The 23,701-nt window shown below is 44.1% G+C and overlaps 1 protein-coding gene across 3 annotated transcripts in view; it reads left to right on the forward strand.

Moving 5' to 3' along the window:
- RAB6A (RAB6A, member RAS oncogene family) overlaps positions 1-23,701 on the forward strand; it is a 99,946-nt gene that overhangs the window by 40,181 nt on the left and 36,064 nt on the right. For all 3 annotated transcript variants that reach the window (XM_037880072.2, XM_037880120.2, XM_037880192.2), the window contains exon 2: positions 19,333-19,391. In XM_037880072.2, coding sequence (XP_037736000.1) covers positions 19,333-19,391 — 59 coding nt within the window. The remainder of the gene's footprint in view (positions 1-19,332; positions 19,392-23,701) is intronic.

Raw genomic sequence — 23,701 nt, forward strand, 5'->3', positions numbered from 1 at the left:
AAAGGTGAGGGAAGAGAATCTACAGGGAAACAGGCAAAAATGGTAAAAGGAGAAAAATGACACTGATTTTAGGCTGGTGAATTTTAATAGATCTATTACCTAGACTGTTCTGTCACCCCTGTTTTTAGCTTCAGGGCATGAGAAGGTGGGGAGAAAGCAGGTGGTGTAGCAGACTGTTGCTGTGAAGGACTTGAGCCAACCTACTTCTTTGCATGCATAATTGTAAGAGGCGATTCAGCTCGTGCAGGTATCTTCCTTTTGAAGTGACGCTCCAAAGGACAATTATCCTCCACTCTCCCACTCCCCTGAATTTGAATTCATGTGGACCCATCACTGTATCCTTGCTAATTTGTAGAATTTATGATGGCAGTTTTACGCCTTTCTGCTGTGCCACTAACTGTGTCTGAAATAGCTGCTGAGTCTGGTGAGATGTGCAATGGATTTAAGCTCCCTGAAATACTGTCACCATACAACACAGATTTCACTGTGTGCGCGCACGCGTTGCACCAGTATGTGAATTAGAATGACTGTGCCATTAATGTGTACAGGATATACAATTCAGACTATAGGGCAGGCAGATAAACTTCAGATTTATCCTCTGGTTCTTTGTTCGTAGCCTTAATTCATCTTGGATACTACAGTGATTAAGTGCTCTAGAAATACCTGGGCACTGGTTTGTCTAATTCCAAGGGCTTGTCTACAAAGAGAAGTAGCCTGGAATAGCTACTTTGCATTAGCTTAAGCTAAAATGCACAAAGGCACTCTTACTGTAGAATGAGTGCCAGCCACAGGAGCTAGTTGTGGAATAGTTATGGCTCTTTAAATTCACGCCCTAACTTATTTTGCATTCGTTTTTCTGTGTAGACAAACTCTAACTCCATTGCTGGACAGGGTGTAGCTTTCAGAATCTAGGCCATTGTCTCATGTTTGGGCTACACCGATCTTTCTCTCCAGCCTGAGTGAAGGCAGGTTAAAACTCCAGTAGCAGAATCCATTCAAAATACTGCAGTCAGAATTTGTTTTTGTTTTTGTTTTTGTTTTTGTTTTTGTTTTTGTTTTTGTTTTTGTTTTTGTTTTTGTTTTTGTTTTTGTTTTTGTTTTTGTTTTTGTTTTTGTTTTGTGTCCCCTCCCAACCCCACCCCTTTCAGTTCCTCTTGAGGCTTCCCTTTTTCATCTGCGTTACAGGCAAACTTCTAGCCTTTACTTTTCAAGACTTTTCCCAATTTAGCACCCTTGTCCTTACCTATTCTCTTATCACACCAGATTGTGACTCCTCCCCTTTGCTCTGCTAACAATGCTAGTCTCATCTACTCCCATGAGCATCTCCATTACTTCTTCCCCGACTCTTATCCTCTTATCCATTTAATGCTCTCCCCAAATTGGGTCACGCATATCCTTCATATCCCTTATGGACCACTCTTTAAGCAGGAGGTCTTGCAGATATCTTAGAGAAAGGTAATGGTAGTTTGGTTGGTGAAATGCCAAGAAACCTCATATAAGATGAAAAATGTATTGCATCGGCAAGCTTCAGCTCTGCAAATTCTCATTGGCTCACAGTTCCTGTCAAATACAGGAATGTACCTGTTAATTACATCTGTCAGCGAATCACAGCAACAGCAGCACCAGAAAATGGCAGTGCTGTCAAAAGGACAATATCAAATTGATGTATGCCCAGCACAAGGGCTTATCTTCACTAGACTTTTTTTTTAACCTTGAGTTAGTTGATTTCCAGTTAACGTTAACATGCCCGTAAAGGCTGGTGAGGACATTCCCCACATATTTGATGCAGGCTATAAAATTGTTCTTCAGCCTAGGTCAGTGGTTCTCAAACTTTTTTTCCCCCGGACCACTTGCAAATTGCTGAGGGTCTCAGCAGATCACTTAATGATCTTTCCAAGTGTTGTTTGTACCATTAGCTAGCTATTGTAAAGTGCTTTGGATAAAAGTGCTATACAAAAAAACCCTATAATAATTAACGTTTTTTTGTTATACAAAGAAAAGCATACAACTCATATTTTAATATCAGTAGTCTTACCTTTCTAATGTGATGGATGTACCCTCTTTCCTGTGCTGTGACAGCCCCCAAGCTGGGGCTGGGAAGGGGGCGGTGGGTGTCTCTCCTTCTCTCCCCCGCCACAGCAGCCCCCGTGCTGGGGCTGAGAAGGAAGGCCATCTCTCCCCAGCACAAATTGACAGGGGTTAGGAATAAACCTCTATGGGCAGATTTATTACATAATTCTCCACTGCAGGCTTTTCCTTTCTCTGCATCTTTTACTACTGGCCACTGTTGGAGACAAGATACTGGATTAGATAATCCACTGTTCTGATCTGGTATTGCAGTTCATTTACACAAGGAGAGCATCTTCTGAACAGTGAGAGCAATTTGACAATGGAACAGCTATTCAGTATCATCAGTGAAAAATATTTAATGGTGAAAACTTCTGTAGGCAAAGCCTGTAGTAAGAAGAAAGGGCTGGACTGCATGAGCTGAAAAGTCCCTTTCACCCCTACCATCTAATGGACTTGCTCTATCCTCTTCATTCCTGACATTCCAAAATACAACTTTCATCTTAAGTAAACTTAGAAGCAATAATAAACTTCCTGTAATTAAGTAAATAAATGAATATTGGTTGCTGCTGGCTCTGTCAGCATCCACAAAAGAATAAGCAAGTTCTGCGTACTGCTTTGGGGAATGGGGCAGAATTTCCACTGCATGATAGTGGAGACTACAGAGGAGGATTTTTTTAAATAAGCTGCTTTAATCACTCTCATATTCCCATTCTGCAGTTGTAGAGTGGGCTGACAAATCTAAAAATAAACTTCCTTGATGACTGGCTCACATGGATCGTTTAAGTCAAGTATGAACATGCCCACCGTTGGGGTTTCTTTTTAAATGAGTCTAAAAAAGGCTTTAATGCATCATTCTCCAATGTGCTGTCTTTCCGCTGAGCTACACTTCTTCCCTTTCTGTGGCTTTTATTTCTAGCTCTGCCATAGCTTATCTCTCATGTTTCCATGCTCTCATCTTTCTGATCTTTGAGATCCCATGGATGTCCTGTATACTGAGGACTCAAGATTAGTTTGAAACCAACAATTAGAAAACTTCTAGGACTTGTAATTCACCATATTGCAGCTTTGTCAGTGGTAGCTATAGTGCAGTGTCAGGTCATCTGATCCTGCCATGGGTGGGGTTAAACACAGAACAGGGTTAAATGACAATAAAAATGTCTGAGCCTTGCACTACAGCTGTCATTACTGAAGTATGCCATGGTGAATTATTAGTCCTAGGATAGACAAAAGCCAGTAGGAATAGCTTTAGAAATCCATACTGCAGAATATACACTCAACTCCCTTAGGTCGGATGGGTAACATGTAGCTTCCTAAGTGTCCACACCCTCAACTATCTCCCCTTAAAGGAGACCAGCGAAGTGTAGTCGGAGGGACTTAGGTTTATGCCCTTTGTTTGCTTCCTTACAAAGCACACCTGAAAGGCTTTTAAAGTTTCCCTCTGCTTAATTTTTACCTTTAGAAATAACAAGAATGTCAAGCCTTAGTTTTGCTAGAGGAATTCTTGGAGGATCCAGAGAAGTGGATTGGAAATTTTCTCATCTTTTTGCTGGAGAGGGCAGGGGTTATTGAGTCTTTCAGCATATCCTTTTTTTGTCTCCCAGTTTTTCTAGTGTGTGTGTGAGAGAGAGAAATAGGGGGTTATCAGCATTTTGAGAGCTGAATAAAAATCTTTCACTCTAAATCAGGTTTCACTGCTCTCTATCTCTGTGAGACCTTAATGTTTGCCATCCCTGTTTTTCCTGGAAGACTTTGTGTAGGAAGCCTGAATTTCTAATGTAAAACAGGCAAATCCCTAAAAAAGGGACAGGAAGGACTGTCTGTCTTCATACATCATAAAGGAGCAAAAGTGGCACAATCCCAATTTTTTTCCTTTGTGGGTCACTTTTAATTACTTTGCCTGAACTTCTTACCAAACTCCTGCCTGGCAACAAATGACCTTCTAATCCTGTCTTGGCAGGAAAATGATTTTGCATGATCTAATGGGTCTTTTCCATCTCTAACTTCTGTGAGTCTCCCTAGTGGCTCATTATAGCATGAAACAAAGAGCACTTTTTGTTACACTGCCAATAGTGGGCAATAGCATATACTGTTAATGCAGGCAAAAAGGAATAGTAGAGACCTGCTATTATTAATCGGTTTTATTAGTGGATGGTTCTTGTGGGGTGTCTGCTTCCGTTGCATTGCACATTAGAGATGTAGAGCAACATAACATCTTTCAGGAAGCAGATAAACTCTAAATGTACATGGTAATTTGTCTGATCAGAACTGTTAGAACCAGAAGCTTATCACCATGACTTCAGTTGTATCTGACTACTCTATGAAATGCATTTGGTTCTGGTCTTCCTAACACTCGGAGTTCGTCAAATGGACTCGATCAGCCTTTGTGCTTTGATTTCTGAACACTGATTTTGTAAGAAAGTAATCCATAGAAGAGCGCCAGTTTACAAAGTACTGTGTAGAGCAATTTGTTTCTTTTAAACTTAGGAAAAAGTTTGATATTTTAAAAAGCAGTATAGCATATGGGGCTGGATGGCCTAAGTTAATGGAATGGGAGTAATAGAGCCTGGCTCAGCTCTAGCCTGGGTTAGTAATGACCCAAGGCCTGATTTACAAAGTTATTTATGTGTCTGTAAGTGCAGGTAGGCACCCAATAGGGCTTGTAAAAGCACCAAACTTCCTTTGAAGTCACTGTGAGTTAGGCCCTCTCTAACATGCCACAAGGTGCCTGTATCCATCTTTAGATACCTTAATACCATTGTAAACCTGGCCCCAAGTTACTCTCACCTTGCCTCTGGCCTGTGTGAATTGAGGGTCTCACTGGACAAGCATTCATGCCACAAACTGCTGCTCCTTTTGATACCCTTGTGGTCAGACTTAGCAGAGCTCACCCACTGAGTGGGATATGGAGACTTCTATCCTACACATCTGGTCTCTTGAGGTCAGGGCTGGGACACGCTGGTGGTGCAAGAGAAGGGAGCCTGCATTGCTGCAGGGGCTTTCACAAATACACTGTCTCCAGCACGTTTCATTAGCCCTGTTGCCTTAATCCCTTCCTGTAAACAACAAAGCATGCTTCCCACCTTTCTGTATTGTAATATGCTATGTTCTGGTTGCCCAGAGCCCTGCAAGATTGGGGCACTGAACTCTCACTCTAATGGAGTTGAGGGCATCCAGCAGCTCAGGTGATCCTGCCCTTTGATTGTTATGACGTGCAGAATGGTCACACCCTAGCACTAGGCTTTTTAAGAAGAAATGTACGCCAGTTCCCCCGTACAAGGAGCCTAATTTAATCTGTTGGGGAGAGCTGAGCTGTATGAGCAAGGAGGAGGAATCGTCGGAGTCCTGCCTGCTTGAGAGGGGAGATATGACAGCACTATAACAGGCAGAGAAGAGTAGATCTGCCTTAGGGTGATCAGCATCTGCTTTTAAAAGCCCTCTGGGAGCTGCATTTTTCTCACTGGCAAAGGCTGGATGAGCCTGCTTCTCGTTCTCACCAGCAGTATGCTTTCCTTGGGGGGAGCTACTGAGTTGCTGCTAATGGAATTGGCTCTTGGAGCTGGGAAAACATCATCCTACCTCGTTTAAATAACTACTGGGGGGAGCAGAGGGGGGATGTCTATCTTTTCAGTTCCGGCTTCTGCTTTTAATGCATTTGGCTTAGGTAATTTTTTGGATGTTTTAAAAAGAGGCAATTTTAGTGTTTTTCAGAGGTGTCAGACTGAATATGAAGTCTTCTAGCCCCCTGACATAAGAACATACGAATGGCCATACTGGGTCAGACCAAAGGTCCATCTTGCTCAGTATCCTGTATTCCAATAGTAGCCAATGCCAGCTTCCCCAGAGGGAATGAACAGAACAGGTAATCAAGTGATCCATACCCTGTTACCCATTTTCAGCTTCTGGCAAACAGAGGCTAGGGACACCGTCCCTGCCCATCCTGGCTAATAGGCATTGATTTATCCATTAATTTATCTAGTTCTTTTTTGAATCCTTTTATAGTCTTGGCCTTCACAACATCCTCTGGCAAGGAGTTCCACAGGTTGACTGTGCATTATGTGAAAAAATACTTCCTTTTGTTGTTTTAAACCTGACAGTCCTAGCATGACCAATGGTTCTGAAAACTGCCCATCATCCCTCAATCTTGACCTTCTCTAGTCTCCCTTCCCATGTGATCCTTGGCTTCTGCAGAAACTGTCTGCAGGGTTTCATAATGGTGGTGTGAGACACAAATAACGCCACGACTACTTCTTGTGTACGCTCACCGTGTCTCAGGCGACATGTGACCAGGATTCATCACTGAATTTGGTCCGCTGGTTGGATAAATTAGGTTCCCTGGCTCGGGCCGGGTATTGACATGGAGTGCAAAGTGGACGCTGATCCAGGCCTCCCAACAACATCACTAGCCACTGAACTCAGGCCATCAGCTCATGTTGTATACCACCAGACTGGCATCAGTATCTCCTATCCCCAGTAACAGAGGAGATGGGGTGGGGGGGGGGATTCTGCCAGTATTTATATGTCCTGCACCACCCCCATTATCAACAGTTGTGCATTGCCCCTGTCCAGTAAGATTTTATAAAAGCCTCAAGTGCAGAGGGGTGATCACTTGTCAAAGACAATCAGATTGCTCCCACTTGTGAATTTTGATAGCTCTTTAGAATAGCTCCCCCCGCCCCAAACCAGGGCACCTATTGAATCCCTGCACTGCCTTAGTTTAATAGAAAGGAGCATGGATTGCAGTAACTGCCTTCGATTAGCCACAAACAGCTGTGGGTTCAAATTCACCCTTTAAACTAAGGGTTGGGGAAAGCAGACAGGTGCGAAGGAGCACGTGGTTTGGACATCCCTTAGGGGAGGATCTATAAATGGAGATTCTCTGTCCTAATGACGAGAGATGGAAGATTAAAAAAAACAGGTAAGATTTGATGAGAAACAAAGAAGAAAAAATCCCATTCAGTTACATCATGTAATGGAAGACAGCTAAAAAGTGACAAGTTTTTAAAGTGCTTATATACTAGTGCTAGAAGTCTAAATAATAAGATGGGTGAACTAGAGTGCCTCGTGTTAAATGAGGATATTGATATGATAGGCATCACAGAAACTTGGTGGAATGAGGATAATCAATGGGACACAGTAATACCAGGGTATCAAATATATCGGAAGGACAGAACAGGTCTTGCTGGTGGCGGAATGGCACTATTTGTGAAAGAAAGCATAGAATCAAATGAAGTAAAAATCTTAAATGAACCAAACTGTACCATAGAATCTCTATGGAGAGTAATTCCATGCCTGAGTAATAAGAATCTAGCAGTAGGGATATATTACTGACCACCTGACCAGGATGGTGTAGTGACTGAAATGCTCAGGGAGATTAGAGAGGCTATTAAAAAAAAAAAAATCAATAATAATGGGGGATTTCAACTATCCCCATTTTTACTGGGTACATGTCACATCAGGAAGGGATGCAGAGATAAAGTTTCTTGACACCTTAAATGACTGCTTCTTGGAGCAGCTAGTCCTGGAACCCAGAAGAGGAGAGGCAATTCTTGATTTAGTCCTAAGTGGAGCACAGGATCAGGTCCAAGTGGTGAATATAGCTGGTCCCCTTGGTAATAGTGACCATAATATAATTAAACGTAACATCCCTGTGATGGGTAAAACGCCACAGCAGCCCAACACTGTAGCATTTAATTTAAAAAAGGGGAACTACACAAAAATGAGGAGGTTAGTGAAACACAAATTAAAAGGTACAACACCAAAAGTAAAATCCGTGCCAGCTGCATGGAAACTTTTTAAAGACACCATAATAGAGGCTCAACTTAAATGTATACCCCAAATTAAAAAACATAGTAAGAGAACCAAAAAGGAGCCACCGTGGCTAAACAAAGTAAAAGAAGCAGGGAGAGGCAAAAAGGTATCTTTTAAAAAGTGGAAGTTAAATCCTAATGAGGAAAATAGAAAGCAGTCTAAACTCTGGCAAATGAAGTGTAAAAATATAATTAGGAAGGCCAAAAAAGAATTTGAAGAACAGCTAGCCAAAGACTCAAAAAGTAATAGCAAATTACATCAGGAGCAGGAAGCTTGCTGAACAACCAGCGGGGCCACTTGATGATCAAGATACTAAAGGAGCACTCAAGGACAATAAGGCCATTCTGGAGAAACTTAAATGAATTCTTTGCATCAAACTTCACGGTTGAGGATGTGAGGGAGATTCCCAAACCTGAGCCTTTTAGGTGACAAATTTGAGGAACTGTCCCAGATTGAGGTGTCACTAGAGGAGGTTTTGGAACAAATGATAACCTAAACAGTAATAAGTCACCAGGACCAGATGCTATTCACCCAAGAGTTCTGAAGGAACTCAAATGTGAAATTGCAGGACTACTAACTGTCATCTGTAATCTATCGTTTAAATCAGCTTCGGTACCAAACAACTGGAGGATAGCTAATGTGACACCAATTTTTAAAAAGGGCTCCTGAGGTGATCCTGGCAATTACAGGCCAGTAAGCCTGACTTCAGTATCAGGCAAACTGGTTAGCATTTACCTTTTGTTGCATTCTCCGGACCAGGGCTAACCTTATGACCAATATGCAGAGGCAGAAAAAACTCCTGACGCTGATCTTTAGCTTCCTTAATATTTTTCTGTCTCGTGCAGATCAAACGTTCCCCGAAATCTGGGTCTGGTGCTTTGTATGAGAACAAATCTTAATTTTCTTTTTCTTTTTATCCGTTTTTATTTGCTAGCCTTTCATCTTTTCCAAAAACTCCCTGCTGTGACGTCCCTTACCTCATTATACAGTTCAGCATGTGATTGCTGAATCTCACCTTTGATTTTCCTTATTTTGGAGAGTCATCGGAAAGTAAATCTAAGGCAGCTATTTTGGCTTTCAAATATGCTGTTGCTAACTAAAGATTTTTTTCCTAACTGCCAGCTCACTGTACCATAGTTGTGTAGGCACTGCAGCGTTGGCAGGAGTAAAAAAGTAGCAAAATAGTCAGCTGATTGGACTCTGCAACATGCAGTGAATATGTTAACAAGGTGCCATTTTATTTAGTCACTCTTCTGATCAGACCCTCTCTATATAATTGGATATTAGTTTTATAGGTATGTTTTGACGAGCAAAAAAGGTGTGTCCGCTCTCCAGTTCGTAGAATTTAAGGCCAAAAGGAACGAATGTATCATGTAATCTGACAGGCCATAGAACATTATCCATTAACCCCTGTATTGAGCCCAATAACTTATGTCTGACTAAAGCAGATCTTCCAAAAAGGCATCCAGTCTTGAGCTGAAGACAGAAAGGGATAGAGAATCTTTCACTTCCCGTGGTAGCTTGTTCCAGTGGTTAACCACCTGCACTGTTAAAAATCTGGGCCTTATTTCTAATCGGAATTTGTCTGGCTTCAATTTCCAGCCATTGGTTCTTGTTCTGCCTTTTTCTGCTGGATTAAAGAGCCCTTTAGTACCCGCTACTTTCTCCCCATGAAGGTACTTCTACACTAGGGGTGGCCAAACCGCAGCTCACAAGCCCCATGCAGCTCTTTTACAGTTAGTGCAGCTTGTGGAGGCCCCCCCACTCCATTCTCCGCCTACCAGATAGGGGGTGGGGGATCGGGGCTTCTGCCCTGCAGCCAGGAGTGGAGGGAGGGGTTGGGGGGGAGAGGGGCTTCTGCTCAGCGGGGAGGGGGGTTCTCGGTGCCTTAGACCTGTGAGGCATGCCTGCTGAACTCCCTAGCCCCAGCAGGTGCCTCCAATGGGGCGAAGCCCCGAGCCCCAGCAGGCGCACCCAGCTCTCAAACTTCTGAAGATTATTGTATGCGGCTCGGAGGGTCAGTAAGTTTGGCTGCCCCTGTTATAGACTCATAGATATTAAGGTCAGAAGGGACCATTCTGATCATCTAGTCTGACCTCCTGCACAACACGGGACACAGTCTCACCCACCCACTCCTGCGATAAACCTCTCACCTATGTCTGAGATATTGAAGTCCTCAAACCATGGTTTAAAGACTTCAAGGAGCAGAGAATCCTCCAGCAAGTGACCCGTGCCCCATGCTACAGAGGAAGGTGAAAAACCTCCAGGGCCTCTTCCAATCTGCCCTGGAGGAAAATTCCTTCCCGACCCCAAATATGGCGATCAGCTGAACCCTGAGCATATGAGCAAGATTCACCAGCCAGATACCCAGGAAAGAATTCTCTGTAGTAACTCAGATCCCATCTAACATCCCATCACAGGCCATTGGGCCTATTTACCATGAATATTTAAAGATCAATTAATTGCCAAAATCATGTTATCCCATCATACCATCTCCTCCTCCTTCGAGTTTAATCTTGAAGCCAGATTGGTCTTTTGCCCCCACTGCTTCCCTTGAAGGCTATTCCAAAACTTCACTCCTCTGGTGACCTTTGTCTAATTTCATAGAATCATAGAATATCAGGGTTGGAAGGGACCTCAGGAGGTCATCTAGTCCAACCCCCTGCTCAAAGCAGGACCAATCCCCCATTAAATCATCCCAGCCAGGGCTTTGTCAAGCCTGACCTTAAAAACTTCTAAGGAAGGAGATTCTACCACCTCCCTAGGTAACGCATTCCAGTGTTTCACCACCCTCCTAGTGAAAAAGTTTTTCCTAGTATCCAACCTAAACCTCCCCCACTGCAACTTGAGACCATTACTCCTTGTCCTGTCCTCTTCTACCGCTGAGAATAGTCTAGAACCATCCTCTCTGGAACCACCTCTCAGGTAGTTGAAAGCAGCTATCAAATCCCCCCTCATTCTTCTCTTCTGCAGACTAAACAATCCCAGTTCCCTCAGCCTCTCCTCATAAGTCATGTGTTCCAGACCCCTAATCATTTTTGTTGCCCTTCGCTGGACTCTCTCCAATTTATCCACATCCTTCTTGTAGTGTGTGGCCCAAAACTGGATACAGTACTCCAGATGAGGCCTCACCAATGTCGAATAGAGGGGGACGATCACGTCCCTCGATCTGCTCGCTATGCCCCTACTTATACATCCCAAAATGCCATTGGCCTTCTTGGCAACAAGGGCACACTGCTGACTCATATCCAGTTTCAATATGCTGACTCATATTTCAAGTCTAAACTTCCCGATGACCAGTTTATATCCATTTGTTCTTGTGTCCACATTGGTACTGAGCTTAAATAATTCCTCTCCCTCTCTGGTATTTATCCCTCTGATATATTTATAGAGAGCAATCATATCTCCCCTCAGCCTTCTTTTGGTTAGGCCAAACAAGCCAAGCTCTTTGAGTCTCCTTTCATAAGACAGGTTTTCCATTCCTCGGATCATCCTAGTAGCCCTTCTCTGTACCTGTCCCAATTTGAATTCATCCTTCTTAAACATGGGAGACCAGAACTGCACACAGTATTCCAGATGAGGTCTGACCAGTGCCTTGTATAACGGTACTAAAACCTCCTTATCTCTACTGGAAATACCTCGCCTGATGCATCCCAGGACCGCATTAGCTTTTTTCATGGCCATATCACATTGTTGGGTCATAATCATCCTGTGATCAACCAATACTCCAAGGTCCTTCTCCTCCTCCGTTACTTCTAATTGATGCGTCCCCAGCTTATAACTAAAATTCTTGTTCTTAATCCCTAAATGCATGACCTTACACTTCTCACTATTAAATTTCATCCTATTACTATTACTCCAGTTTACAAGGTCATAGACTGTAATCAAGTCACAGCTCACTCCTTTTGACAAGCTTAACCGATTTGAGCTCTTTAAGTCTCTCAGTATAATGCATTTTTTCCAGCCCGTAATCACTTCTGTGGCTCTTTCCTGCATTCTCTCCTATTTTTCAATATCCCTTTTAAAAAGTGGACACCAGAACTCGTGTGTGTGTGCGCGTGTGTATGTATGTATTACTATATGTAGTTATTCCACTATCTATCTCACCAGTGCCATATACCTCCCTTCTCTTACTCGCTACTCCCCTGTCTATATACATCCAAGGATGGCATTAGCCCTTTTTGCCACAGCATTGCACTGGAAGCTTGTGTTGTCCCCTAAGTCCTTTTTTATCTTAACGTGAATGCAGTGCCTTGTTAAGAGGCAGGCTAAGGTGTTTGAAAAGTTGTTGGTTGGCTGTCTTGTAGCCTAGAGGAGAACATGGACTATAATAGAGCCTGCCAATGCAGCTTTAAATGTGTGAACTTGCCTCTTAATGAGGCTTTTGAGTCTGATTGCGCTAACATAAGGTATTTTTCCTCCATTTGCCGTTGGAGACATGGTCAAAGACTCACCACCTGACTCGTTTTCTGCTTTCTTCTGGATGCATTTCTCACTGGGTTCCTTCATATTTCCAACCAAATTTCTGGATGTTGACCTTTTGTGTTGGTCTCTAGGCAGCGAGCCTCCCAGCCCGGATCACCAGACTCAGGCTAGTGGGGCTTGTGATAGCGCTCTAACATGAGCTGTGTGGACAGCTCTTTGAAGTTGTGGGGTGGGCTGGAGCTCAGGGGCTGAAGTCTGGGGGTAGTGGGGGCAGGAGCTTTTGAGCCTGAAATGCAACTTCAAAGCACCATCTACACAGCTATTTTTAAAGTGCCAGCACAAGCCCGGCAAACCTGAGGCCTTGTCTGTACTACCGAGTTTTGTTGACAAAAGTTATGCCGATGATCAAAAGGTGTTATAATTACATCACTAGTGCATATTCACCCTGCGCTCCCTCCTGTTGGCAGAGCACATCCACATTTGGTGCTTTATCATTGATAGTGAGAGCAGTGCACTATGGGTAGCTATCCCACTGTGCTACTCGCCACCTTCTGCAGCTAGGCATTGTGGGAAGGTATGTGGACTCAGTGTCCCATGATGTTTTTTTCTGTCTCAGTATTCCAGGGGCTTCCAGCTCGTTTCGTGTCATTTTTCAACAGCCCCTGTTTACTGTGCGCCCACCATCTCTTTCTGAAAGGATGAATCCAGCACTATTATGAACACATCATGGCTGGTCATGCAGTATATCATGAATTCCCAATCTGAACAGGAATCAGAGTTCCCTGGCCTATTGTATGCCATGGAAAGAAACAACACCAATTACTTTTGGCATTCACAGAGCAGCTGCACATGGTGGACAGTCGCTTTTGGACTCAGGAAACAAGTACTCAGTGCTAGGATTGCATAGTTCTGCAGGTCTGGGATGCCGAGCAGTGGCTGCAGAACTTTCAGATGCAGAAAGCCACCTTCCTGGAATTGTTTGGGGAGCTCGCCACAGCACAATGGCACAAGGACACCAGAATGAGAGTTGCCCTCTTGGTGGAGAAGCGCATGGCGATCGCCGTGTGGAAACTGACCAATCCAGACCGCTACCACTTGGTTGTGAATCAGTTTGGAGTCGGAAAGTCGACCCGTGGGGCTTCGTTAATGCAAGTGTGCAGGGCCATTAATCACATCCTGCTATGAAGGACTGTGACTCTTTGACATGTCCATGAAATAGTGGATGGCTTTGCGGCAATGGGATTCCCTAACTGTGGAAGGGCGATAGATGGAACACACATTCCAGTTTTGTCCCCGGACCATCTTGTAATGGAGTACACCAGTAGAAAGTGGTACTTCTCTATGGCATTGCAGGCGCTTGTGGATCATCGTGGGCTTTTCACTGACATCAGTGCAGGGTGGTCTGAGAAGGTGCATTATGCACACATCTTCAGAAACACTGGCTTATACAGAAAACCCCAAGCAGGGATTTTCTTTCCAAACTAGAAGATTCCAATGGGGGATGTTGAAATGCCCATAGTGATCCTGGGAGACCCGAGCAGCATCAACTAAAAAAAATCACTTACCAGGGTTCTTCTCTTCTGTGTCATGCATGCCAGAGACGAACTGCTGGGTCTGGCTAGACTTCTCCGGAGTGGAAAAGAGATCCTGACTCACTGCACCAATGACTACCCTGCCCTGTTCTCTACATTGTCCTCCAACTCAACATCCTTAGCCACAACTTCGCCCTTGGGGTTGCGTCCACTGTCTTCCGCCTCCAGTCCCACCAAAGTATCCATGGGGCTCTTGGCGGTGGAGGTGGCGTCACTGCCTAGGATAGCATCCAGCTCCTTATAGAAGCAGCAGGTCTTCAGCACAGCACCAGAGCAACGGTTTGCCTCCCTTGCCTTCTGGTATGTCTGCTTCAGTTCCTTTATCTTTGTTTGGCACTGCACTGTGTTCTGTTCGTAGGAATTGAAGTTCCTGCAGCTGGAGCACAGCTGGGACTGGACAGCCTACTCCCCATATACTCAGCAGATCCAACAACTCAGCTGTGGTCCAAATGGGAGAGCGTTTGCTGCTTGGAACCGCCATGGTCACCTGGGAAAATGCAATATGAGTTCTTCATGCCGAGCAAAACATGAAGTGGGATTTCAAAAATTCCCAGGCCTTTAAAGTGAGAGACACAGATGCCTGTGTACCTGGATGCAGGGCAGTGGAGTTTGAACTGCTGACTAGAGTGGTCAGGATGGGCATTATGGGACACCACCTGGAGGCTATTTACAGCGACAAAACCAAGCGTGGTGTCTACACCGATGCTTTGTCGATCTAACTGTGTCGCAAAAGGCTCTGCGCCTCTCGTCGAGATGGTTTTATTTTGTCAACAAAACTCTGTAGTGTAAACTAGGCCTGTGTCTGTCCAACTGGAAAGCTCGCCGCCACAGGCAGTTAAGACTTATATCCTGAGTCTGTCTGGCACAGCTATTACACTGCTCCATCTAGTGGGGCAAGGATTTTTGTCTGTCCGTCCCGTCCCCCCCCCTCCATATTTTGACAGAGATGATCATTTTAGAAGTCTTTTCCCTTTGTTGATGGCTTTGCTGTCTGCATTCAGCTTTGATTCTCCTCCCCCAAAAACATATTGTCATGAAATAGAACGTTGTTTAAAATCAGTCCTGTTTCAGGTGCTGTAAGTCAAGTGTATGTTCAGTAGAGACTGACATGGTTCTGATCCTGAACTGTAAAGTGAGATAGAAGTGAAAATGGAACTTGAATTACTGTGACGTAAGGGCAAAAGCAAACTGAACTCTGGCTCCATGGCCCTTCCTCTGTGTAAGGTGAATGAACAATAATCAACTTGCTAAAAAGGCCATATCTACACTACAGACGCCACAGCAGCATAGTTACAGTGCCATGGCTATGCTGCTGTAACCCTATAGTGTAGATGTGGACTACAGCAACAGAAGAGGTTTCCTGTGCTGTAGGAACTCCACCTTTCTGAATGACAGGAGCTAGGTCAGTGGAAGCATTCTTCATTGACCTTGCTGTGTCTGCACTGGGGGTTATGTTGGCACAGCTATGGTGCTCAGGAGTGTGGATTTTCCACATCCCTGAACACAGCACCTATGTCAACCTAAGTTTTAAGTGTAGTCTAGGCCAGACCACTAGCTGTGGGATCTAGCCTGTCTTCACATCCTTCTAAAGCCACTATATTTAAGTTCAACCAACCCCCCCCACCCCCACCCCCGGCCCCGTTTTCATGCCTAGTTAAATGTCAGTATAAAGCTGGTGCTAGTGATACTTGGGCCTGCCTGAGACCACGTCTCTCCCTGTGTGACAGCATCACAGTGGTGATCAGGGTGGAGTTTTTAGGCTTTGTTTAACTCCTTTCCCCTATCTTAGTATACTGGGGAAATGAATTAATCAACATGTAACATTGTTAATCACTATTTAGTACTTGGTGTGGACAGTCGTGTGTCAAAGCATATGAGGTGGTCTAAATGGTGTGAAACATGCTGACTGAAACCTATCTCCTTTTCCTGGTGTAGGCTGAGGCCTGGTCTACACCAAAATATTAGATTGACCTAGCTACATCATTCAAGGCTGTGAGGAATTTCACACCCTGTGTTCCATAGTTAGGTTGGTCTAATGCCCCCGGTACTTGCAGCTAGGTCGACGGAAGAATTAAGGAGTGGATTGACCACATCAAAAGGAAAATAACACTTCCATCGATGTAGGAAGCGTCCGTGCTGCAGTAGCGCTGCTGCAGTGCCGTAGCTTGGCAGCTGTAGGGTAGATATACCCAAAGCCTTTGATAGCAAGGGACTGCTGGCAAGACAGCTTCCATGAGTGGCCTTTGGCTCTTGGTGTGGAATAGCCAGTTTGAATTCCAGGGCATTCCTCAAGGCCCACCTATAATCTTTTGTGAGCTTGGGGCATCCGGGGCCGTTCTGAGGTGGGAAAAATATTTTTGTTTTTGTGTTTTGCTGTTTCTTTGTCTTTTGGCTTGTGATGGAGGGCATGGGGAAGTTGCCTTATACAGGCTCTGTTCCAAATATTGTAGGAATGGTTCTTTGAAATCAGTGTTAAGCCTATACAGCTTCAGGGTGGGTGCCTGTTTATATAAATCCAAACCCATGAATTTCAAAATCTGAGGCTCACCGGTCCCACTGGGTCTATAATTTAAGGGAAAGTGCGGATACTGTTGGTTCCAATCACTTAGCTCCCACGTCTACCTAGACTCTTAAAGCAAGTTTGCACTTAGAAATGTGATGTTTTCATAGTTGTGGAATTAAAACTGTAAACAGTCGGTATCAAGCCTAGCCTGATTCGGTAACTATTGATTCATTGTGTAAGGAGAACCTTTTTTCCCTTAAAGGAAAAGAAGAGTCTTTGAAGTGAAGTGCATCCAAATTACCAATACGTAGGTTGAAATAGTTTCAATTCAAATTAAACCCAACAGCAATCACCTTTTCTCTCCCCCGCACCTGCTGTTTGATGCTGGAAAGGTAGTTTAAATGAGGTTGTTGGGGTGTAGGGAGATATGGCAAGTGATAGGAAAGAGAACCTTCCTGTCTGGCGGATCTGTATTTTCAGCAGAGATTGCTTCCAAGAGATCCAGAAGTACAGGAGAGGAGTTCTAGAAGCTCGTGCTGGCAGCCTGCTGGCATGTTTTGAAGTACCGGCAGTGTATGCTTCACTGGGCATGATGATTGGTAGTCCTGTTGTCAATCCTTTCAGTGCCCTGTCATAGTAAGATGGATTTGCTCTTGGTGGTGCAGGGAGATACAGATTGACCCCACTGTACCTCAGGACTCCTGAGAGAACCAGCTCAGTGGTAGTTACCTGCCCACTCTCAGAATTTCCACTGGGGACTCTGTAAATTACTCATAGAGGTGCAGTGAGGATTTAAGTCAAGTCCGCTCCTCTCCTGAGTTTCTTGACCAGATCCACTGCTCCCATTCTTTGAGCTATGCAAGCACCATTATGGAGGGAAGGTGCTGTTCTGTTTTGTTGCATCCTTCTGATACACCTTCTTCAACTAGTGGCACTGCACCAGGGTCTACATCAGCATAGATGCTGGAGTGAATCATGCGGCAAAGTTAATCTGAGACTTGCAGTGTCTCTAGATCTGTGACCACTGCTTTGTGTTCACTCTGCACCACATCTCCCTGTTCGACATACTTGTATTCTGTTGCGTAGGGTTCCCAGGACAAATCTGAATAAATGTGGGACTACCCCTGCTTTATCTCAGATGCGTGCTGCCTAAAACTATACATTGAAGGGAATATTTGTTACACCTTTAAAAGGCAGCCTTCGAACTTCTTGTGAAATTTGATTATGCTTACAGGGTGGAAGCATTTACGAATTCATGGAGAAAGTCACATCTGGACTCAAGGGCTCTGTCTCAAAGGCTCCTTGTTGGAAGCTGCAGATTTCATTTCTTATAGCAGAGCTGGATTCAAAAGGAAGCAATGGTGAAATTCATGGACCCTGGAAATAGAATCAAATGCTCTGTTGGGGTGGCCTTAGAGAGCCCTTGTTTGTAGAAGTTTGGGCCAATGTTGTCAAAAAGACAAGTGATTCATGGTCCTTTTTCATGGTCTCCCCAGTCGTCCCCCCCCCCCCCCCCAGCTTTCTGGAAGGCTACATGGTACTGCTTGTGGGGGGCATCTGGTGGTTCTCACTGCCACCGGAACAGAGAAGCTCTGGCTATTGCTGAAGTCTACAGCCCTGTGCAAGTTGAGCTGCCACATCTTCAGCTGCGTTGTGTGGGTGGGTAGCGTGGAGGTAATGCCGCTCTCCCTTTTTGTCTGTTCTGCACCACCTGAACTAGCCTATATGGAAATCACTGCACTGGTGCTTATGGAAGGCTCTATGGCAGTGTGGGGTACAACAGAGAAGCATAGTGCATGGCAGTTGCTTAGCACTAGAAGTACAGTGCAAGGATTTTAAAATGCCAGACTGTGATGAGGCACAAGAAGGGATTTGGTTTCACCAGCCTCACACTCCTCCTCTTCTATTTTCTTACTGGCTCTTATTTCTGAGCCAGTTTAGACTAAAGTAGTAAGTGGTGGACTAGGTAGAAAAGGAGTTTGTCAGGTCACTTGTGTCCTCATCCCAGCTTAGCCACTGACATGTCACTCAGAAGCTAGCTGCCTTAGTGTGCCTGATTTACAGTGGGTATGTTACTTCTTACCTGCCTCAGGGAGACATAAGCTTTTGACAGAGTGCTTTGAAATCTGTGATAAATGCTAGCGAAGCACACAGTACTAATAAACATAGTGATGGAGATCCATTAACAATGGCATGATACAGGATCTAAGATATTAGGTGATCTACCTCTCCTACCAATCCTGAAATGCAGCCACCATCAGATGGAACGTGGGAGCTATTTAACACTGCACATACCTGCATATGCTGCAAGGGGTAATACATGTGTTGTCTGCAAGGGTGGATCGAAGCTGATGTGGTGGTGAGGAGTATAAAGTAGATCCTGTCCAGGCGTTTTGTGGGCAGGGGGTCTGCCAACTTCAGTGCATTTCCATCCTGTCTTGTGGTAGTGACTAGTAGTTATGTCAGGTGCATGTGTAGTGTGAGTTAATGGAGATCAGAGGTAAAATTTTCAAAAGTGAGTAAGCCCCAGATACATAAAGATTTTTAGGCTCCTAACTCCCATTGAAATCTAGCTAGGAACCTAAATACCTTTGTGGATCTGGGCCTAAGACACTTTTGAGAATGGGCACAATTGGCTAAATTTTAAAATCAAACACAATAATTTGAAGTTAATGTTGTAGTTGGATCTGTTATGTTTGTTTGCTTTTTTTGTGTGCATTTAACTTTAATTTCTTAAATATCTGAATGGCTTTCAGAAAAATAGTAGTGACTCTTGCAACAATTACATCAACTGAGTTCCTTTTTACCCTTGGCCAGTTTAATTGCATAGTATTGATTGATGGAACACCAGTTAAAACTGGAATGCAGTGTTTGGTCACTTGTTCTAATTTCACACTAAAAACTGTTCCTTGAACCTGTTTTTCTGTTTTCTAGTGGGGAAGACCTCCTTGATCACCAGGTTCATGTATGACAGCTTTGACAACACCTATCAGGTAATACAATCAATCTCAGCATTTTATGGGCCCCAATCTTGTCAAACTGTTTTTCACATGAGGCCTCTACTTGACTCTAGTGAGTGAGGGTTTGCTGATCAGCCAGTATCCTAAATATATTTATTTGGTTTTAAAGCTTTAAACTTATAAAAATACACCCCACCCCACCATTGACTTCTTCATATAACATTGGAATTTGCATTGTAGCTGACCAATGGGCAGGTGATCCCTCCGCTCTGAAGCGGAAAGCCAATCTCCTTGAGAAGTGGTTGTTCTCAACTATTGGGATAGCTCTGCCATTCCCTTCCTTGCTTGCTGCCAAAACTTCATGGACCTTATTCACCCCTAACGTAACTCTAGTGATGGTCATGGAAATACAGCAGGAGTGACTCTGGAACGTACTGATGTGAGTGGAGTTACCACCAGAAACTTGGAACCATGTTTGCTGGCGCAAGACTGGGAAGAAAGCTGTTCCACAATGGACTCCTGGCTTGGGCACATCGTGGGACTCGAGGGTCTGTGGAGCATAGAGGGGAGAAATGAGTAGTTTGTTTTAAAAAATGTGTCTCGCTCCTGCTATCTAAGCAGAGCTCTGTGTAACTCAAAAGCTTGTTTCTCTCTCTCCAACAGAAGTTTTATTACCTCCCCCAACTTGTGTCTCTAATATTCTGGGACAAACATGGCTACTGCACCACTGTATAAAACTATTAAGGACAGGTCCAGGCATAGTTCTCTCATATCCCACCTCGGGTTTGAACTGGCAGCATGGTTTCTGACTGCTGGCAACAGGAGGCTGAAATAGTGGTTGCTGCTATTTACTCTGTTCAGCTTTGTAGAACCAACACAGCTGTGTGTTAGCTGGATTCTATTCTGACTACATAAGCAAACCATGTTCTGGTAGACTCATGAGCCAGGAAGAAACCAGTTCTCATATTCTAGCTTGATCTTGCAAGGCAGCTACGAAAACCGTTGTTTTTTTCGTAAGTGGAGCATGTTTGCTCTGGCAGCCATCAATCATGAAACCAAATGCCACTGTTACAGAGCCCCTTCTTGAAACAAATCCGCATTACGTTACTTATTTACAGTCCCATCTCACCCATCACATGCTAAGCACTTTCCAAACAGACAGTCCCTGTCTTGAAGACCAGTCCTCTATATTTATATTTTTTAAAAACCCAGTACTGTAGTTGTTCTCCACTTAAACTTGTAAAAGCGTTTTTGGGAGATTCTGTCAATAGCCTTTTCCCCTTATTAATGACATTATTATTTCCCCTTATTTCTTTCCTGTCTCTCCATAGCTCCCCATCACTGCTGCTAGGCAAGATGGACAGAACTAAATGCAAGTTCCCATTAAATCAGCAGTGTTAGCAAAGCTTCTATGGTCTAGGATGACTACAGTACACATTAGCCTCTCCTGGGAGCAAACATCCTTGCAGATTCTGCCCACAGTAATTACATGGACATGTTAAAGCAGTGCTTTTATTTAATCATCTCTCTTTCCAACAGTACTTTTTTCTTTCAGTTCTATTTTTTTCTCTGTGGACCCTGTGTCCTAGTTTTACTTGGAGAGCTTTGACCCTCAAACTTTATGTTAATGCAGCTGTCTCCATGGGAAGATGTCTGATGTAATAAACTGTTTGCAAAATGAATGAGTGGGACTTAGTTAGAGAAATCTTGGGGGCTTATCAAATAATCAGCTTCAATTTACCTGTCACTGATGTGTGCCTAGCTTTGTACTTGTATGGCACCATTCACCTGAGGATGTTTAGTTTTACAAACATGATCATGACTCAAAGGCTGGGAAATATTATTCCAGATTTTACATAACAGGAAGGGGGGATAAAGTTCCAACAGGTTAAGTGACTTGCCCAGGATCGCACAGCAAGTCAATGGCAGAGCCAGAACCCAGATTCCCTGCAGCCCAGTACCAAGTTCTGAATAGTGGAGCCCTGTCAAAAGTCCAGTACCATACCTTAAACTGTGTTTGGCTAATTTTAGCTATAGGTGGGTTGACAGATGATCTTATCTTCTGGTGCCTTTTGACAAATTTGGGTGCACTCTTTATTTCTGAAAGCTTCCACAACCAATCACTAGAGCCATATTTGTCGGGTTCAGTTATAAATAGGAAGCTTGTGTTTGATAAAATATTCCTTGCTTTGTGTGGGTTTTTTATTCCCAAGTTGCCAAGTAAGAGGCGTGCTGCTGTTGCTCATCAGTTATTAATAAGCTGCTTTCAGGAAAGCAGCAGTTGTGCAGACTTACAAATCAGCAGAGGGTTCCCTGCTGTGTGTTTGGGGGGGGGGGGGGGCGGGCGGGACACATGAGAAATAAAATGTCACGTTTGGCAAAGTATGTTCATAACAGGAATGGAACCCTTTGCCTGCAGGTGGGGTTGGGAGAGGCTGCATTGTAGATATTATGCAGTGCTGGAGAGCAAGGAAAGGACAGAGGCCCCAAATTACCTGCCACACTTTTAAACAGCTAAGTAGCAACTTACTGACCACTTGCTCTTCTGTTTTCATGCTCTCTCTGTATATGGCTTTTCTAAAAACACATGCGGTAACTCAACCACAAGATATGGGCTTGATGCAACAATTACTGAGTGAAAGTTCTATGACTATTATGCACAAGCTCATACAGAAAAATGATAAAAGGCAAACATACCATACCCCCATGGGCAACACTTGTCACAAAATGATCATTCCATAGCTGACTTCTCAGTCCTCATCCTCAAAGGAAACCTGCACAACATCTCCAAAGGACAAGCTGGGAGTTTAAATTCAGAAATTTGCTAGTCACTAAAAATCATGGTCTCAATAAAGACACTGGATTTATGGCTGATTACAACAATATGTAACCCACTAACCCCCCTTTTTTATCCTCTGACTGCAGAGGTGTTAACAGGCTACTGTACTTTGAATGGTCTCTTAGAATGTGTTAACTACTTTCGCTAAATAATCTGTTCCAATTTGTATTTAGCTGTGACACTCTGAATACATTTCCCAGACATGAAGAAGTCCTCTGTGTAGCTTGAAAGCATGTCTCTCTCACCAGTAGAAGTTGGCCCAATAAAAGACATTAGTTCACCCCCCTGTCTCCGTTATGCAAGAGAGCAGACTAGAGGATTGTAATGACCCCTTCTGGCTTTAAAATCTATGATTCTGTAAGCATGTAAAAATGGAGGGAGGATGGTCTTGTGATAAAGGTACCTGCCTGGGACTCAGGAGATCCAGGCTCAATTCCTGCTCTGCCACAAACTCCCTCTCTTACCTTGGGCAAGTCACTTGTCTTCTGTCCATTCCCAATCTATAAAATGGGGATAATAACATTGCCCTATCTCACAGGGGTGTTGAGGATAAATACTTGGATACTATGGTGAGGGGGCCATATAAATATCTAGACAGATACTTACAGAGGATGGAGCACTTTGTTCCATTTAGGTCCACCTGCCTCCTTTAAATTTGCAGTTGTGCCTCACAATGTATCTCTTGCCTACAGAACCTGTAACTACTTGCTTCTGTTGGTTCCACACATTAACAACTGTGTGTGTGAAGAAATGGTACCCAAACTTCCCTAAGTCTTGCTCTACTTTAGCTTAATTTCATGCCCACTTATTCTTGTATCTGACAGTAAACTTTAATAGGCTTACAGCATCCTTCTTACTTCAAGTCCGCTAATCCGCACTTCAGGTTTTCCCATCTCTGTGCAGCTGGGGACAGAACCAGAGCCGGCTTGCAATTCCTGTCTTCCTCCTGTCAGGAACTTGAACAGATGCCCAGCTCCTGTGTCCTTTCTTTGATTTAAGTTTTATTGTATTTAAAAGTTCAGACTCCTAGGCCTTGTCCGCACTTGCGGCGGAGTGTAGGGTACGCGTGACTACATGCCGCAGAGAAAGACAGATTGCATCCAGACTCGCTGTGGCTACTCGCATGTAGCTACCCATGGCAGTGAAAAACTCTGTCAAGGGGAGGCAGAAGAGAAAGGCTCCGGCAGCTGCCCCTGTCAGACCCTTTCCCTGCTGCCAGAATCTTTCCCTGCGATGGGCAGAGGAGGCAGCAGAATACTACGCTGCTAAAAACAGCAGTGTAAACGTGGGAGGCACTGTTTTGGCAGATAGGGTACATACCCGCAGGGTTCAGGCGTGTCTTTACTCACCTAAGCAGTGCCTCACCATCTCCCCTGCTGTTTATACCCATGCTAGCTGGGTGTCAGTATGCTACACGCTGCCACAAGTGTAGACCTATCCCTAGACTGCCTGTTTTCTTGCCTTGCCCTCTACTCTCACTTCACTTTATTTTTTTTATTATTAT

The sequence above is a fragment of the Chelonia mydas genome, chromosome 1, assembly GCF_015237465.2.
Source record: "Chelonia mydas isolate rCheMyd1 chromosome 1, rCheMyd1.pri.v2, whole genome shotgun sequence".
NCBI lineage: Eukaryota > Metazoa > Chordata > Testudines > Cheloniidae > Chelonia > Chelonia mydas.